Source organism: Paramisgurnus dabryanus, chromosome 23 (assembly GCF_030506205.2).
Source record: "Paramisgurnus dabryanus chromosome 23, PD_genome_1.1, whole genome shotgun sequence".
Classification (NCBI taxonomy): domain Eukaryota; kingdom Metazoa; phylum Chordata; class Actinopteri; order Cypriniformes; family Cobitidae; genus Paramisgurnus; species Paramisgurnus dabryanus.
Genome location: NC_133359.1, coordinates 17,452,363 through 17,470,914, shown reverse-complemented (window position 1 = coordinate 17,470,914; position 18,552 = coordinate 17,452,363). Strand labels below are relative to the sequence as shown.

Genomic DNA, 18,552 nt, shown 5'->3' with positions numbered 1-18,552 from the left:
TGCCTTAATAAAAAAAAAAATCAAAAATGTTTTAGGCACAGATATACATGTTTATGTGTAAGGTCATGTACCTCCACAGCTAAGTAGATTTTGCAGGAGGACCAGATGCATGGGACACGAGCAGCGTGGCGTCCCATCTCCCTTAGCAATGCAGACATGAGAGCATCCTCCATTGTCACGGGCACAGGGGTGGGATGCTATAAATGATATGGGCAGGAAAATATAATGTCTATTTGCAAATAAAGCAAAGCTGTTGACCAATCAGCATTCAGGAAAAGTGAGAAATGTCCCAAATGTTAAAAACGATCTAATGAAAACAAATAAATTGACCTTCAGAATGAGTTCTGTTAATGTCTCCTGAATAATCTTACACTGATTATAATGGTAAAGTAAAAAAGGCAAACAGAAGTTGGGGTCAATTTACCAAACTCCTCTGGTTCCATGTACTCGACTGCATGAATGCCGGTCAGGTACTGGATCCGGCCCTGAATTCGTGTTCGCTTCTCGCCGGTCAGCTTGTCGACGCGTTCAATCATCTGCTGTTGTTTGTCGATCCAGTAAAGGTGATCGCCCAAGACCGTCACACCCACGGGCTGCAGGATATTGGAGTCCTGGAGAACAATCCGATTGGCTCCTGAGAACCAAACACAGAATCGTAATTCTGTCAGAACATTCAGGTTACCCATCATAAATCTCATCTACTGGGCTTTCGTGTTATTAGTCATTCGGCTGCAGAGGGGGACGTTGTTGTGTAAGGAGATTAGTTGGAGCTTAAGGTGCGATGATCTGTCTCAAGCCGACATCAAACATCAGAGATTACCGTCTGGATAGGCTTTGCTGCCTGGCAGCCCATTGACAATAATAAAGTAAAAGACGTCAGCCAAACCATTTTATGTGAGGAAGAAACTTAAACGACCCCAAGAAAGTGCATAAACAGATACTGAAATGAATTTAAAAGAGTTATGAATAGGTATGTTAAAAATATATAGACATGAACGATTGTAATCCAACTGAATTTTTTTTAGCGCAATTTGAGCTTAAAGGAACAGTATGTAGGATTGTGGCCAAAACTGGTATTGCAACAACAAAACTTGTGGCTAAAACTGGTACTGCAATCACCCAACTGGTGGCCAATACACAAAACGACAACATCACCATCAGTTGAGGGCTGCAACTCCACTTTTTAAATGACAATATCCTGGCCAGACCACTGTTGTCAGTGATATAAGTATTTGAAATGAAAATGAATTCTTAATGTCAAGTGACATATCAGGGCCATTTTATGATTAATTGATATAAATTTCTTACATACTGTTCCTTTAAGAAACGAAAGTTAGTGTACAGCTAATGCCAGGTTTAATTGCTGGCCAGAAATATGTTGTTTATCGGTCTTTCTTCAGTGAAGAAGATAGGACTTTAGTCTTGCACGACTGAAATAACTTACTAATGGGACTTCCCTATAGGGACTTTTATTATATTAATACACTGCAAAAAATGATTTTTAACATAAAAAGAAATCTTATTATTTTTGTCTTGTTTTCAGTAAAATTCTCAAAAAATTCTCAAATTAAGATGCATTTTCTTGATGAGCAAAACGACCCAAGAAAATAAGTCTAGTTTTTAGACCAAAAATATCAAATTTAAGTTATTTATGCATAAAACAAGCAAAAAAAAAAATCTGCCAATGGGGTAAGCAAAAAAATCTTGAACATTTTTCTTAAACACTAAATTCAAGAAAAATTTAAGAAAAATTAGCTTACCCCATTTTTTTGCTTGTTTTATGAACGAAATCACTTAAATTTGATATTTTTGGTCTAAAAACTAGACTTATTTTCTTGGGTCGTTTTGCTCATCAAGAAAAAGCATCTTAATTTAAGATTTTTTTGTAAAATTATCTAAAAATTCTTAAATTAAGATGCATTTTCTTGATGAGCAAAATGACCTAAGAAAATAAGTCTAGTTTGTAGACAAAACTTGCAAATTTGTGCAAAATAATCTGCCAATGGGGCGAAACATTTTTGCTTAAATTAAAGTGTGTTTTGCAGGTTTTTTTTTTTACGAATTTGTGCAACTTGCTTGTGTGTAATAACCATTTAAAGTGTTATCCATTGTATTTTATGTTGTTGGGTATCACAAAACCCGAAAAAGTATGAAAAAGTACAGCGGTTTGCAATGATTCTCCTTTCCCCCACAACGCACTGTATGACGTCACGCTGGGGAGAGAATTTCCCAAAGCAGCCTTGAGAGCATTGAGAATGACGAGTAAAGTACAGTTCTGATAGCGCAGATTATAGATAGATAGATAGATAGATAGATAGATAGATAGATAGATAGATAGATAGATAGACAGACAGACAGATGGATAGGCTAGTATAGAGAGATAGGCAGACAGCCAGATAGCATAACGTTAGCATATCTTCGTGTAGAAAGTAAACAAACAATTAACATACTCGTGCATGCTGGCTTGAGTGGGTCCATGATCCTGCCCGAAATGGGTGTAACTTTATGCGATCTTCAGCACAAACGGTTTTGGCAGCATGTCTCTAATCCAGGAAGGTGAGTGAGGCACGTCACATCTGTTCGCGGGGACCAGCGACCCAAACGCACTCACTTTCTTACAGCCAGTAGCGAAATGGCAATCGGCAGAGTCGGGACTTTCCCGGTGGGTCGATCTGATAATAGTTATACATTTCGAGTTAACAACACCGTCTGGCGGCGTGATGTGCTCCGGTTCCCGCAGCCCGCTGGTCAAAGTGCAGCCTCTCTGCTCAACAAAGTATATGAAAGTGCTCAACCTGTTCGGCAGGTCCAAACATGTACAGGATTTATAAAAATACGGTGATCAATGAGCGGTTCCTCCTCAAATGGCATAGTCTGTCGTGATGTAAAAAGCCGCCGAACGCCTGTTTATTACAGTATGTATGCGGTCGGATCCGAGTGTGCTGCAGCTGCTGACTGCTGCGTATAAAATGATCGTGTGATTCGTTATAATCGCATAAACAATATAACAAAGCATCCTTTTATTTCACAAAACAATATATTTGAGATATTATTTGATAGACTAGTAAGTGTGGATAAAGGATGTTTAAAAATCTCTAGCCTGGTGGTCAGGACATGAATGGATCAAATCAGCAGATTTGCGAAGTTTTATTTATCTCCACAGATATCATAAATAATAATTAGCATGGTAACTTTGCAGTATAACACATTATATATTTCCTACGATGTATATATGATTTCCAAATTGTATACGCAAGTATTAAACAGCAATAAATGTCTCATCTATCTCTATGGCTCTGGCTGAGGCTTTCTCCACTTCTCCCCAGCGTGACGTCATCGCAGAATTGGGTAAAAAAACCGTTAATACCAAAAACGTAAAAAAAGTGTTCTTTAAGACCATTTTTGAGACATTTTAAAAATTATACACATATCTTGAGTGATTTATGTACCCATTAATCGACAGTGGTGGTTAACCTGCAACACGCCCTTTAAGTGTTTAAGAAAAAAGAAATCTTATTTTTTAGATTTTTTTTATCACCTCATATGCAGATAATTTTGCTTGTTTTAAGCACAAATTCACTTAAATTTTATATTTTTGTCTTAAAACTAAACTTATTTTCTTGGGTCCTTTTGCTCATCAAGAAAAAGCATCTTAATTTAAGAATTTTTTGATATTTCTACTGAAAACAAAACAAAAATACTAAGTAAGAATGTAATTTTTTGCAGTATAAGAATATCTTAAGCCTATATAACGTACAATCAGGCATTATTAGAAATGCACCAACTATTACTTACCAGACAGGTCACTGCTTTCAATGCGCTTCAAGTCAGCATCCGCCCAAAACAGTTTTCCCAGCTTGTTGTCCAGAGCCAGGGCTACGGGCCGGATCAGTCCAGTCATGAAAAGAGACTCACGCTCCGTCCCATCCAAAGACGCGCCTTCGATTTTAGCCGAGCGATCTTGTAATGTGGTAAAATACATGTACCTGTTGGGAATAAACAGGTTTGTGGGTTAACTATATCCAATAACACAGATTGTGTAAACACAGTTTAATTTACATAAACTACAATACGCAAAACGAAAATATTTGTTATACACAAGATTACAGCATTACATTATAAACATAATCTGGTTGTTTGGATAAACACTTAACTTTGAAAGACTTTGTCGTACATTTGTTTTGACTGGGTGTGAGAAATGTTGTATATCTTTTCACATCACAAAAGCTAATGTTATGTCTCAGGCTGAGTTTGTGATAAATCTCATAGGTGGGTTTGCTTCACTGTTTTCAGTTTCTGTCTGGGAAACCTACTATTTGCATCTGCTAGCAATTTTGTTCAGTTCAAAGAAAAGTACGGAGATATCAACATTTCTGCCAAAACAGCGCATAAGAGTCTTCAGAAATTTGATGAAATATTACAGCACAAGAACAGGCCACTTTAAAACCAACACAGCTTCTGCTTATAGAAGATATACATTATGTCTACAGTTTATACGTATACAAAAATAGTGACGTAAGGGTTTGGCCGGTGGATTAAAACACCCGATACATTATGCATTCAGCATCTGACTTCACTATACAGTATGCATCATTTTGCATACCTGCAAAGTTAAACAAAACCTTATGGTGGATGCTTTGAAGATATTGTTTTGATCTTTACCAACTGAAAACGTTTGTTAACCGGGCACAAACAACAAATATATTAAATCTGATTTAAAAGGACATAAATCTTTTGATCCAGTTTCGACAGAGTTTTGGATCCAGATCCATGAAACAGCTTATATGAGAGGTAAACATAATGCCGATGCTGTTGGCGAGGCTTTGCACAAGATCTTGGGACAGCGGCGCTAAAGCAAAACCCAGAACAGATCACGCACACATAATCAAAAGCAGTCGTCCAAGTCCAAAATAAAAAACAGCACTTTTCTTTAATCTCAGCTTTTTAGACCAAGCAGATAAAACTCAATTGCCAGCAAGGTTAAATATGTTGATTATATCAACATCTTTAATAAAGAAAGATGGATAAGATCGATTTAGGGATGAATGCAAAGCTTAAAAACATGAACATCAATTGGTAACACTTAAAATATTTAAGTTTTTATCAGTTTTAATTTTCTCACTTTAAATGAAAATTTTAAGGTTAAAAAAACATACTTCAATGGGTAAATTAAATTAAGATGCTTTTTCTTGATGAGCAAAACGCCCCAAGAAAATAAGTCTAGTTTTTAGACCAAAAATATCAAATGTAAGTGATTTTGTGCATACAACAAGCAAAAGATCTGCCAATGGGGTAAGCAAATTTTTCTTAAAAATTTTCTTGAATTTAGTGTTTAAGAAAAATTTTCAAGATTTTTTTGCTTACCCCATTGGCAGAATTTTTTGGCTTGTTTTATGCACAAAATCACTTAAATTTGATATTTTTGGTCTAAAATAGACTTATTTTCTTGGGTCATTTTGCTCAACAAGAAAAAGCATCTTAATATAAGAATTTTTAGATATTTTTACTGAAAACAAGACAAAAATACTAAGAAAATGTTGAAAATCATTTTTGCAGTGTAAAGAGGACACTTTTAAAATGTAAAATAAATCTTTGGTGTCCTCAGAGTACGTATGTGAAGTTTTAGCTCAAAATAACATATAGATCATTTATTATAACATGTTAAAACTGTCCACTTTGTAAGTGTAAGCAAATATGTGCTATTTTGCGGTGTGCCCTTTTAAATGCAAATGAGCTGATAATGCAAACACTGATCGCCATAATGGTGGTTTGTTGAATTTAAAACTCAATTGTGCTGTCAATTAATTTCTCTCTCTCTTCACTAAATGGCCGTGCCATGGTTGGATAGTGCAAATTAAGGGGCTGTATTATCCCCTTCTGACATCACAAGAGGAGCTAAATTTCAACGACCCATTTTTTCACATGCTTGCAGAGAATGGTTTACCAAAACTAAGTTACTGTGTTGATCTTTTTCACATTTTCTAAGTTATGATAGAAGCACTGGGGACTCAATTATAGCAATTAAACATGGAAAAAGTCATATTGTCCCCTTTAAAAAAAATAAAAAAATAAAAATTACATACAGTCACCAATTGAAGTAATTTTTAAGTTAATCCAACTTTTACTTTTTAAAGTTTGATTCCAGTGAAACATTGTTAAAACAATACAATCTACTTAGGGATAAAAAAGTAAAACTAGTAACACTATAAAACGGCAAAATTTGAAGCATGCGACATTACGCATCTGTTCCCTCTTCCCCAACCAAAGGAGTTTTTGACGGTAAGACGCAAATAGAAAAAAACACGGTTGACAATCGCACTAACAATGGGACACACAATTACAGTGTAGGCAGCCAACGCCTGCGCACGGTCGACCCACTAGGTATCACAGCAGTTCGGAGACCGCAGCGGGCCATCTGTTCCACATATCTGCCTGGCTGGAATTACAGTTTTCCAACAATACGAAAGCAATGGCGTAGTGCCCCGTCATTAGGGAATCCAGTTCTGCACCGTAATTTCAAGTCCACCATATATCAATGGACACTTGATAAGGTGTTGCGATGTTTATGGAAAGGGGCCAAACCAAAGCTGGATAACAAAATCTGAAACCCTTTCTGGACTAAGAAAATGAAATCAAATGTTGGTTGTAATAAAAGACATGCATTTTTCGAAGTGAGATGTTTTAGGGTGTTTTAAATACAGGTTTCTGTAGCTATTGTGTCTTGTTTGTCATCCTTATCTTTAATCAAAATGTAATAATGTGCACATCTTTATTCTGGTAAGAAAACTCCACTTTAATAAAACAATAAATGCTAAAATGGGTTACAAATGCTATTTCATGATTTAAAGAGCAAGACTGGATCTGTTAACCAACACATTTATATTTATTGTGAGCCACACAAACAAGCTTTCATTGCTATCAATAACTCCACTGCAAAAATGACTCTCTAAATTGGTATTTTTGTCTTTTTTTCAGTAGAAATACCTAAAAATCCTTTAATCAAGATGTTTTTTTAATGAGAAAAATTACCCAAGAAAAAAAGTCTAGTTTTTAGGCAAATTAGAAAATTTTGCTTAAATTAAGCGTTTAAGAAAAAAAACCTTATTTCAAGATTTTTTTCTCTCACCCCATTGGCTAATATTTTTGGTTATTTTAAGCACAAATTCACTTAAATTGTATATTTTACGGTCTATAAACTAGACTTATTTTGTAAGGTAATTTTGCTCATTAAGAAAAAGCATCTTAATTTAAGAATTTTTAGAATTTCTACTGAAAACAAGACAAAAATACTAAGTAAGAAAGTCATTTTTTGCAGTGTCCATATACTATACGCTCCTTACCCTTTCTCAGCATTCACCACAATAGCTCGTGGTTTGTCCACGTCGTCCTTCAGGACCTCACCGACGACATGTCCGTCCATGCGATGGATGTTGATGGTGTTGGTGGCCTCGCATGTCCAGTAGACAGTGCGGCTGTAGGGGTCCAGACTCAGGTCGTGAGGTTGTTTCGGGTGGAGGCTATTTGGGGTCATTACAGTAGACGCCTGAAGAAATTGTCAATAAAATTATAATTTTGCCATTAGATCAAGCCAGGTGTGTGTGCAGCTAGATGGTAACAATTTGAGATCAGGACAGAGAGTATCAAATGCTAAAACCAAATGAAAAACATACACTGCAAAAAATGACTTTCTTACTTATTTTTGTCTTGGTTTAAGTAGAAATATCAAAAAATTCTTAAATTAAGACACAGTTTTTTCTTGATGAGCAAAATGACCTTAGAAAATAAGTCTAGTTTTTAGACAAATAATATACAATTCAAGTAAATTTAAACTTAAAACAAGCAAAAATATCTGACAATGGGGTGAGAAAAAAAATAAAAATAATTTTTCTTTTTCTTAAACACTTAATTTAAACAAATTTTCTCACTCCATTGGCAGAGAATTTAGCTTGTTTTAAGCACAAATTCACTTAAATTGTATATTTTTGGTCTAAAGACTACACTTATTTTCTTAGGTCATTTTGCTCATCAAAAAAATACATCTTGATTTAAGATTTTTTTTTAGATATTTCTACTGAAAACAAGACAAAAATACTAAGTAAGAAAGTCATTTTTTGCTGTGTACTGGTGTGTGGTCTTTATGGGATTGGTATCAGGTAAGATTCCCTGGGTCAATGTGTTACCTGAGAGCCGTCGTCTCTTGACTTCCGGATGTTTTGGCGTCCATCCACCCAATAGACCAATCGTTCCAGGGGGTCGAAGCTGATGGCACGCAGGTTCTTCATGACGTGGATGGGCAGAATCATGTCCGGACTTTGTTCTCCCAGGACCATTCGACTGATGGAGCTCTTTTGGCTGAAGAGCAGAAAGCTAGAGGGCGCTGTAGAGTAAAGCAAGACGAGCGACCGAATTGTGAGTACATAGGTTGGTGTCTCATTATGACATGGTGAAGGTAATGACTAACTTCTAATGAAATCATCAAGCTCAGAGCAATCAGACTTTCCCTGAAGGCCACGGAAGAATGTGGACAGAATGAAAACTGGGATTGCAAATGTGTGGCCAAAAACTTTTGGCCAAAGTTTCCCGGCAAACATTCTTACTGGCTCGCGCTTTGAATCAAGTTCTGTTATTTCTAAACTTATAAGGAATTAAATGCATATGCCTGAGTTTTGCATGGCAGGAAGCCATTGTTTTCTAAAGGAGTGTCCATCTGCCAACTACATCCTTAACGCTTTGACTCATTTTAATGTCTGGAGAACCAGTTGAACTTTATGACTAAGAGGCCCTAGCAGCAGCAGTTTTAAAAACTGCATGCTATGAACAGTGTGTTTTATTTAATGAAAAGGGCATGTACTAATAGTGCGTTCACACCAAACACGAATAAAGGGTTAAGAATGAGTGATTTACATGTTAAGTCAATGCAAAGACGCAATAGACATCCAGGGTTTGATGCACAAAATGCGTAATTTGAAAAATCTGAACTTTGGCGGATATTCACGCAACGTTAACAATCAGAAGCTTTCTCTAGTAGTAACGTGATTATGACATAGCAAGCTGAGGCAGAAAAACAAAACAACAATGGAGGATAAAATCATCAGTTGGAATAAAAAGGATCTTGCTTGGAATTGGGTGTGAGGAGGTCGGACAATCTGGTTAATTAAAAATATACATACATACATATTGAGACTACAAACTAGAGAATTTCACGCGCAAATGGCGAGAAACTGTCTACTAAAAATCTTTCACGCGCGAATGACGAGAATTTCACATGCAAATGGCAAGAATTCCACGCTCGAATGACGAGAAACTGTCTACTAAAAATCTTTCACGAGCTAATGACGAGAATTTCACGCGAATGACAAGAATTTCACTCATGAATTGCGACAATTCCACGCGCGAATGGCGAGAAACTGTCTACAAAAAATCTTTCACACGCGTATGGCGAGAATTTCATGCACGTATGGTGAGAATTTCACGCGCGTATGGCGAGAATTTCACGCGCGTCTGGCGCGAGTTAACTCAAAATGTTCACGCATCCAACTCCACGTGAATAGCTTGATTTATTCGCTTCATTCGCATTTCGCACACACGTCCATGCATTTAATGTTTCGAAAAAGTCGAAAATTATTTTATGTGCAAATGATGCGAGTAAATGCAAAATGTTCAGCCATCCAACTCAATGCGAAAAGCTTGATTTATTCGCTTCATTCTCATTTGGTGTGAACGCACAGTAACACATACGTCCATGCATATAAGGTTTTCTAAAAATCTCTCTGCACCTGCTTTCAAATGAGTGTATTTTAGAGAGCATTAAATATTAAGAAATGCAAAATCGATAAGGTTGTGTGCAAAGCCTTTATATGGAAACCTGTTGGGCACGTATAGTTCTCAGGAATGCCCTTATATGGTAACGTATTATTTTAATTAGAACCATCATACGACAAAACTTACAGCTGCAGTTGCGTCCATTCGCCTCAAGTGTGTAGTGTGAAGCACAACGACACTGGGCTCCCGAGGGCGACGCAAGGCAGAGGTGTGCGCAGTTCCCGTTGTTTTGGGAACACTCGTTGGCGCCATCTTGTCTAGAGGAGTGAAACACCAGGATGTCCATGACATACTCCAGGTGGCTCTGTACCACCGTGCGGTTCAACCCACTGCGCTTGTCTGCTCGCTCGATGCTGCGTAGCTTCCAGTCCGTCCAGTAGATGTAGTCACGGTACTGGGTCAAACCGAAAGGATGAGGAAGATCGTCCGCCACGATTTCCCTTTGCAAACCTGAGATCGAATAAAGCAGACGTTTAATATTTAAGTACAAAGCAGAGAGGTATTCCCGAAGGAATGCTAGGAAAGCAGTTTGTTACCTTGCATGTTTGTAGACTCAATCATGCAAGTATCCAGGTCCGTCCAGTAGAGCCGCTGGTCGATGTAGTCGATGGTGAGGCCGTTGGCTCTGCCCACTTTATCCACCAATGTCACAATGTTACTGCCATCCATGTGAGCACGGGCGATCCTGGGTCGACCTCCCCATTCAGTCCAGTACATGTACCTGCAAACCCAAATCATTTACACAAGATTATCTAACCCCGTTTACAACTGATGGATAAGGCACAATGTATTAAACAGATAGCAAGCCCATATCTGCACCGAATCCACACCGGAGCTAGTGACTTCGGTGTGGATCCTACACGTGGGGTTCCCACAACTTAGTTAACTTCAAAATCAAGGACCATTCAAGGATTTTCCAAGTCCAATACCCTCAAATTCAAGGACTAAATGTGGGGACACATTTCAAGTGAGAGCAAGGTTACATCGTGTTACCTTTTAAGATACATTGTATCAGTTCCTTTTTGAGGGAACTTGCGCTGCGTCACTGCGGTGACACTTTGGGGACGCCTCCAGAGGTAAGTGCGTCTGAATGTGTATATCAAATTCAACCAATGGTGAGGCTTAATGACAAAGACAGGGTGATGCAGGAGCAAGGAAGTATATCGCTATCTGAAATATTGCCAAAGATGGCGTTACAGAGATGCAGGAAGTATGGCAAGGGAGACGCAGCGTCTCATTCCCTTCTCAGGGAACAACAGTTACATACGTAACCCGAAACGTTTTCATGTGTCAAACACAACTATGCAAAAAAGCATTTTGGTAAGAATCAACATTCGCATACAGAAGATAAAAGCATATAAAGCAAACAGTTTAGCACGTGTGCTTAAAAAGTCTAGAATTTGTATGATATTATCCTACACTACACAGGGAATTATATGGATTTTTTTCCAGACAACTTCTTGCATAAAATAAATTCAAGCACTTTCAATGACCTGTATCTATGTATGTATATTTTCAAAAACTTCACAGGGCCTTGAATTTTTTTCCCCCAGATTCACAAACTTTCAAGAATTTCAAGGACCCATGGGAACCTTGGGCACGGAGTTATCTGCTGATATAAACGTGCCAGTTTAAGCCATCAAATATAGATGTAATGTTACTTTAAATAATGTAAATTAAATAAATAAATACATGATATCGTGCACATCACCATAACCAAAATTGCTCCTCTAAATATTTAGCAATACATTTATTTTAAGTGTGCAATGTTTAATATTTATTCAAATAAACAAATAAAACAAACAAAATAGGTTCAAATATAGTTACAGCAAGGTAAACCTGGTATGACCGTGACAGTAAGTCACTTTGTATCGAGTATCCATCACAGACAGAAACAAAAGAAAGTCTTCTGGTCTACTTCCTGTCTGCACTAAACAATATAGATGTTATTTCTCCCCCTTATCGGGTAAAGCAAGCATTGACAAACGTGTGTCTATCCAATCCCTCAACCTACTCATTTACACCACCGGGCTAAAAGTCAACCGAGTCAACACCTCTATCTGTGAAGGTGAGAAGAAACAATGCCGAAGAATGTGTTGGCTAATAGAGAGAGTCGTGCCTCATAAGCCGCAGGAATGCCTGATGGGCGCTGGAGGACATGACTTCACTTCTTTCAGCCACACTTAGGGCTCGTGGCATGTTGCCACTTGCTTTCTGCCACACATACAACTCAATGCCCTGCAGAAACACTGTGATAGCGATGAGTGTGTCTGAGTTTTGGTATGTGATGACTTTGTATCTATTAGATTTTAAAACTAGCGGTAACTTATGTAGAACACATCCAGAGGCTATGGCTATGGCTAAAAACAGTATGCAAAGTGCTAAAATTAGCTGTTTCCCACACCTGCATGTAAATGTAAAAACATTACCGAGTGGAAACTATTTCTTACAACACTGCACTGTAAAAGTTGGATCAACTTAAAGGATTATTCCACTTTCATATAAAAATGAATAATAATTTTCGGCAAGAAAAATAAAAAATGTACTTTTAAACCGCAACTTCTCGTCTTGCACTAGCCGTGTGGCGCGACCTTGCGCATTGCGTAATCACGACAAAAGGACACGGGTTACATACGTGAAATGCACACTTGCGAACCATTTTAAACAATAATCTGATACAAGGAAAAAAATGTAAATTCTTGTTGACTGAACAAGAAAGGCATACGTGTCTTGGATGACATGGGGGTGAGTAAATTGTCAGGATTTTTTTATGAAAGTGGAGTAATCCATTAAAAAATAACTTTTTTATTTTTCAATTAAGCATACAATTTAATCATTAATTCAACTCAAATATCAAGGATTTTTTTACATTGCAGCTAAAAAAAACTGTATTTTTAATGACAAATACTTTGTTACTATGATTTAGTCAATTTGCAATTAAATCTTTTTTTCTTTGCATATTAGTCTCATTCTGTCATGAGTCGCAACATAAGACAAATGTGTCTCGCTACAACTGCACTTATGTTTTTCCACATATTTTAGTTTTGCTATCTGAAAGAAAAAGTTCTCATTTTCTCTCATAATCCCCCTCCAGGCCATCCCAGATGTATGTGACTTCCTTTTATCAGAAAACAAATAATTTATATTAAAATGCCATCATTGAAGCTCCAAAACAAATACATCTATCATCAAAATTTCCTTCAGTAGATTAAAAATGTCAGTTAAATGATTTTGAGGCCCATATAAGAACACAAAATGACGACATTAATATAAATAGTTTTATGTCTTATGCATGAGAGAGTTTAACATTTGGGTGTATAAATATTTCTTTAATGCAAGGTGTTTTCCATATTACACATGGAGTTTCTGGGAAGGTTTTTAGACCATCTTTGCTCTCTTTGCAAATCTGGACCCAGAAGTCATTTGATAAAGACTACAAAGTTAAACTAAATTTTTAGTTTTTAAATAGGTGAAACATACCCATTGGCTGGATCCAGAGCAAGAGAACGTGGGTTGTCCAGGTCCTTGCAGACCAGCACTTGTCGGTACTGGCCGTCTAAGCGAGCCACCTCAATCCGATTGGTCCCCGTGTCAGCCCAGTAGATGTTTCGCCCCATCCAATCTACAGCCATGCCCTCAGGATAGTCCAGGCCAAACTCGATCACAGGTTCGACAGAACTGCCATTCATGAAGGCTCTGCTGATAGTCTGCAAAAAGAGAAAAATAAATGATGTTGGCTGCATAAATCCATTCACACTACAATTACTGTTGCACAAATAATGTTGTGAGATTGATGTGTGCATGACGCAGAAACTCGATTTGGCATTGGCAAATATTTCTCTCAAAGTGTCCAAATATCTTTTACCATGACCATATTTATTGTTTTATGAGGGAAGATAATAGCACTTTAAATCCATACAAATGTTACTGTTGCAATATCTAAAAAAAAAAAAAAAACCTCCAGACCACATGCTGCTTTAAAGCTCCTGAGATGAATTACACTTAAATTTACTGCATTTATTCGCCTCGATGGAAGACAGTGGAATCTTTTCTTTGACGTTCAACATCAGAGATCTCAGGGTCGCAGGTGTTTTGGGTTAGGATCAGACGGATGCTTTATCATCATCCATTCCAGAGGTAAAAATCAAATATTAAACTATGCATAATCCTTGTTTTACCATCTGAGTATGTGAACAACAAAAGTTAAATAACCTTGTTCAAAAGAAGTTTAGCCGATGTTTCGTTTTTGCTTTATGAGTAAGCCACCCTTGGTCAGCTAGTTGGCCAGCTGGCAACAATATGGCTATGCTGGAAATTCAAGATCACGAGTATCACCTTGGTGCTAATATCGGTCCAGTAAATCCTGTTCTCCACAACGTCAAAGTCCAGCGCGGATGCCTCTTTGACCCCGGTAAGAGGGATGGGCACATCGTTGCTGTTAGTGCCCAGCGAGATGCTTCGGATGTCTGCGCGGTTGGTGAAGAGCAGGAAGGCCTCTGGAACCACGCATGTGCGCAGATCGCTCAGCAGCTCGAGACCCATGGGACAGGCGCAGCTGAGACCCTGCGGCCGGTGGAAACACAGGTGACTGCAGCCGCCGTTGTTCTCAGCGCAGCCGTTAGTACCTGATGACATAAGCAATAATTCGTTTTTAGCGAGTATCAAGTTAGGATCAATAGATTGTTATTGATAGCGAGAGATCTTACCGAAGGTCTCCGTAACTTTCGTGGCTTTAAGGCCCATGAGGTCAGGAAGCTGTTCAACGATGACCTCACGGGTGCCGTTGGCAATGTGAACTCTTTCGATGCTTCTCCGCTGCCAGTCCGTCCAGTAGATATGCTCTCCCAACAGAGTGAAACCGAAGATGTGAGGCAGTTTGTCCTCCAGGATGATTATCCGATTAGTGCCGTCGATATTTATTACCTGCCGACAAAATGGGGCATTTGGTGAAAAGCCGGACATGCATGCAAAAGCAAATTCAGCAATACACATCCTGATCTAGTTTGTCTCAAATTTTTTGCCTAAAAAAATGTGACCCTGGACCACAAGACCAGTCATAAGGGGGGATTAAATAAGCTTTTCATTGATGTATGGTTTGTTAGGATAGGACGATATTTGGCCGAAATACAACTATTTAAAAATCTGGAATCTAAAGGATGCAAAACATTGAAATAAATAAATAAATATAATTGTTAATATTGAAATAAAAATTTTATACTGAAAGGTAATATTTTTAATATTGAAAAAAGTTTAATATTGAAAAACATTTATAAAAACAATTTACAAAATATTGACAAAACAAACAAACAAACAAAAAATCACCTTCGAGGTTGACCAAAGTCCTTAGCAACACAACACAAATGATTTTTTTTATATATATTTATGATAGAAAATGTAAAAATATCTTCATGGAACATGATCTTTTACTTGATATCCTAATGATTTTAGGCTTAAAAAAACGTTAATTCGGCCCATAAAATGTATTTTTGACTATTGCTACAAATGTACCCATGCTACTTATGACTGGTTTTGTGGTCCAGGGTCACATATAGACTATTATAGATACAGAATGGTAATATCAGTTATACTGTATATGTACAACTTTTACGTATATATATATATATATATATATATATATATATATATATATATATATATATATATATTATAGTAAACGTTAACTGTATAAAGGGCTGCGCAATAAAAAAAATTGGGATTACAATTATGGGTGAAACTATTACATAATTGCCAAAAGCCTCAAAGTTGTCAATTTTGACAATTTTAAAATTGATAAGTTGACGTGTCCTTAATTATTTGTTTTTTACATTATATTTATTTATTTAATATATTTAGTTTTGAATGTTTAGAATTTACAATGCAAGCTGTTTCCCGGAAAGCTATGAAACAAAAAAAAAATTCAATTTAAAATCTATTAATCATCAATAACCGGAATTACAATATCAAGGTGAATACTCGACAATTATGATTTTTGTCATAATTGTGCAGCCCTAACTGTATAATTTATTGGGTACTAAAAATAAATACAAAATGACTTTATATAATAATTTTAGTAACAATATTATTATTTTTAATTCTTTTTTTATTAATATTATTATATTTATTCATAAGATGGTTCAAAACACCACCGTTTTTTAATAAATTTTAATGAATTAATACATACCTATCTTTTGTGCACTTTTAATCTTTGTACAGTGTGTTGTGAATGTGTTAGCATTTAGCCTAGCCCCATTCATTCATATGGCTCTAAACAAAAGTTTTATTTTGTGCCACCATACATACTTGTGTAACTACTCATGTAACAGTCTTTAAATAGGGGGATAAAACATGGAAGTGTTTGATGGCTTATAAATTCATCCCTGTTTGAAGCCATAGGAATGAATGGGCTAGGCTAAATGCTAACACATTCACAACGCGCTGTACAAAGATTAAAGTGCACGCATTGAAAAATGATTAGGTAAGAAAAGAACATAGTAAAATATTGAAAAACTGTGGTGTTTTCCTTTAAGTTACTATTGTGATAAATTAAACTGATACAATAACTCACATTAAGTTGCTATAAAAAATCATTGTCGATCTTTATTGACACCTGTCGGATTGTAGGTGGTCAGATCAATCAATTGGTATTAACAGCCAAAAACAGGAAACAAACGAACAAATCTGCCTGGATCTGTTTACACTTGCCAAACAGCTGTACACCACATGCACCATTGGATAGATCTACAAATGCTCAGATATTTGAACTGCCATAATTGCAGTATTCTAATCCAAACCAGCTAGGATTTCCCAATTGTGGAAAAAACCAACCAAATATGTAACTGCCAGAAGAGTAGCTATTTTAAGTCATTACAGAGTACGCAAGTTTGAGCATGACTTTGAATCTCTCTGTTCAGAATGAGGACCGTGTTTTCATTGCAGAAAGTCTACACAATAATTCTGATCCCAGCCAAATACATTATATCTGAAGGAGTGAACGTGACAAAATAAGACTCCAGTCGCAAGGGTTGCGTTACAGGGAGAAAAACACAGCAAACTGATATAGGGAAGGGAGCCAGAATTCAGAAAGAAAGAGAGAGGGAGAGAGAGATGAAGTAAGTGACAGACAAGAGTTTGAAAACGAGTCGGTTGCTGGGAATCGGGTTTGTTTCTGAAAAGGTTGCAATTACCGTTTCTGGAAGGCGTCCCGACATTACTACTTCTCAAAGCACACTTTCTCTAAATAGATGCCCTTCCATTTTTCACGTTTGGTGAATGGGTGTCAGTTGCAGTAAATGCTGCCGACCTAATCAAATATATTTTGGAAAAGCTGAAAGCCAGCAAAAAATAAAAGTGCAACAACCTCAAACCCACCGAATTTACCCTGCCCTTTTTCGAAGGCCTGCAGAAGATCAATAACAGACTGGGTACAAACGCAACACTGGCCGTATTTTGCCAACACTCACTATTCTCGGTTTGGTGGATCGAGAAAAATTGTTACAAATGACAGCCAGCAGTGAAAATAATGCTAAATATAAATAATAAATGCAAGTAATCATATAATCGATTTGCCAATATAATAAAAAAATGTGAAGACGTGTAACGTGCCAACGCTATCTGTACGCAATTTGTACGTATTTTACAAGGTAGCTAATTCATATCAATTTGTACAACCACATTCATAAATTTTTTGTATGTTCATTGACATCTCTTCATTTTTTATGATAATCGTACGTTTTTGCACAATTACTTTCGTACGAATTCATACGAATTAGCCAATACCTAAAATATGTACGAAATCTCGTGAGATCAGGCTGAATCTGCACAAAAGTCCTCGTGAAGTCATTCCTGGAAAGCATCCACTTTTTTAATGTTGCAAAAGCCGTTGGGAGTTTGTGTCACTCTATACCTGCGCAATTAGAAACGAAAAAACGTAGAAAGCCTCTGCGTGTTTGTTAAACTATTTTAAAAGCGCCTGCAGCCAGATGTCTTTGTTTGCTGAAAGAAACCCGTGACGGTTAACTCTATCACGTCTTCTCTCTGAATGATAAATGAGATTATAAACGCTCAAACAAGCAGGTCAGGATTGAGTGACAGGCGTATTAATGCAGCATATTGTTCCCGGGTAAAGTAGCTCGCCGAACAAAGACTTCCTGTGCGCACTCTTTCCCAACCCCAAGTCCTTCCTGTGAGGACTGGAGTGGGGGGTTTGATGGGACTGGGGCGGTTGCCAGCGACTTCCAGGGAGGGGTATCCACCTGATTTATTTTTGTATGTCAGGCCCGTGCCTCCTACCATTTATGGAGTGGGTGACCCTCTGTAAAGCATGAAGACGGCGAAATAAAAATATTGGTGTGTTACAATTTTAAATCCACGCCTTTTCTAGGCATCTTTTGGAGTATTGTAGGACACTGATTTTTTTCCTCCTAATTGTATAACCACACTATGCATACTTACAGTAGAGTATATAATGCACAGCATGCAGTAAAATAGCCAATTCAAAGCGTACAATTACAATATTTTCTTCCTCTATGAAAACCAGACACCACTTCCCGAAATTAAACGTTTAAACGCTTATGAAAATGCCAACTGTGGGCGCTCGCCAGTGTTTCTTTAGCCAAGTACTTTGGTTGCTATAAAACTTCTTTTTTTTAATCCGTAGTTGATACGCCCGTTGTTTGTTTTGATATTTGTCCTGCCCCTCATCAACTGTGATTGGACGGCAGAGTGAAAAGT

The 18,552-nt window shown here is 37.2% G+C and overlaps 1 protein-coding gene across 1 annotated transcript in view; it reads right to left on the bottom strand.

Moving 5' to 3' along the window:
* The window catches only part of lrp5 (low density lipoprotein receptor-related protein 5), a 69,456-nt gene that overhangs the window by 6,806 nt on the left and 44,098 nt on the right, over nt 1-18,552 (bottom strand). The window contains exons 9-18 of the mRNA XM_065291563.2: nt 14,529-14,745; nt 14,158-14,447; nt 13,303-13,529; nt 10,359-10,543; nt 9,949-10,272; nt 8,181-8,377; nt 7,341-7,543; nt 3,796-3,986; nt 425-634; nt 72-197 (exon numbers count right to left, since the gene is read on the bottom strand). Of these exons, the coding sequence (XP_065147635.1) occupies nt 72-197; nt 425-634; nt 3,796-3,986; nt 7,341-7,543; nt 8,181-8,377; nt 9,949-10,272; nt 10,359-10,543; nt 13,303-13,529; nt 14,158-14,447; nt 14,529-14,745 (2,170 nt within the window). The remainder of the gene's footprint in view (nt 1-71; nt 198-424; nt 635-3,795; nt 3,987-7,340; nt 7,544-8,180; nt 8,378-9,948; nt 10,273-10,358; nt 10,544-13,302; nt 13,530-14,157; nt 14,448-14,528; nt 14,746-18,552) is intronic.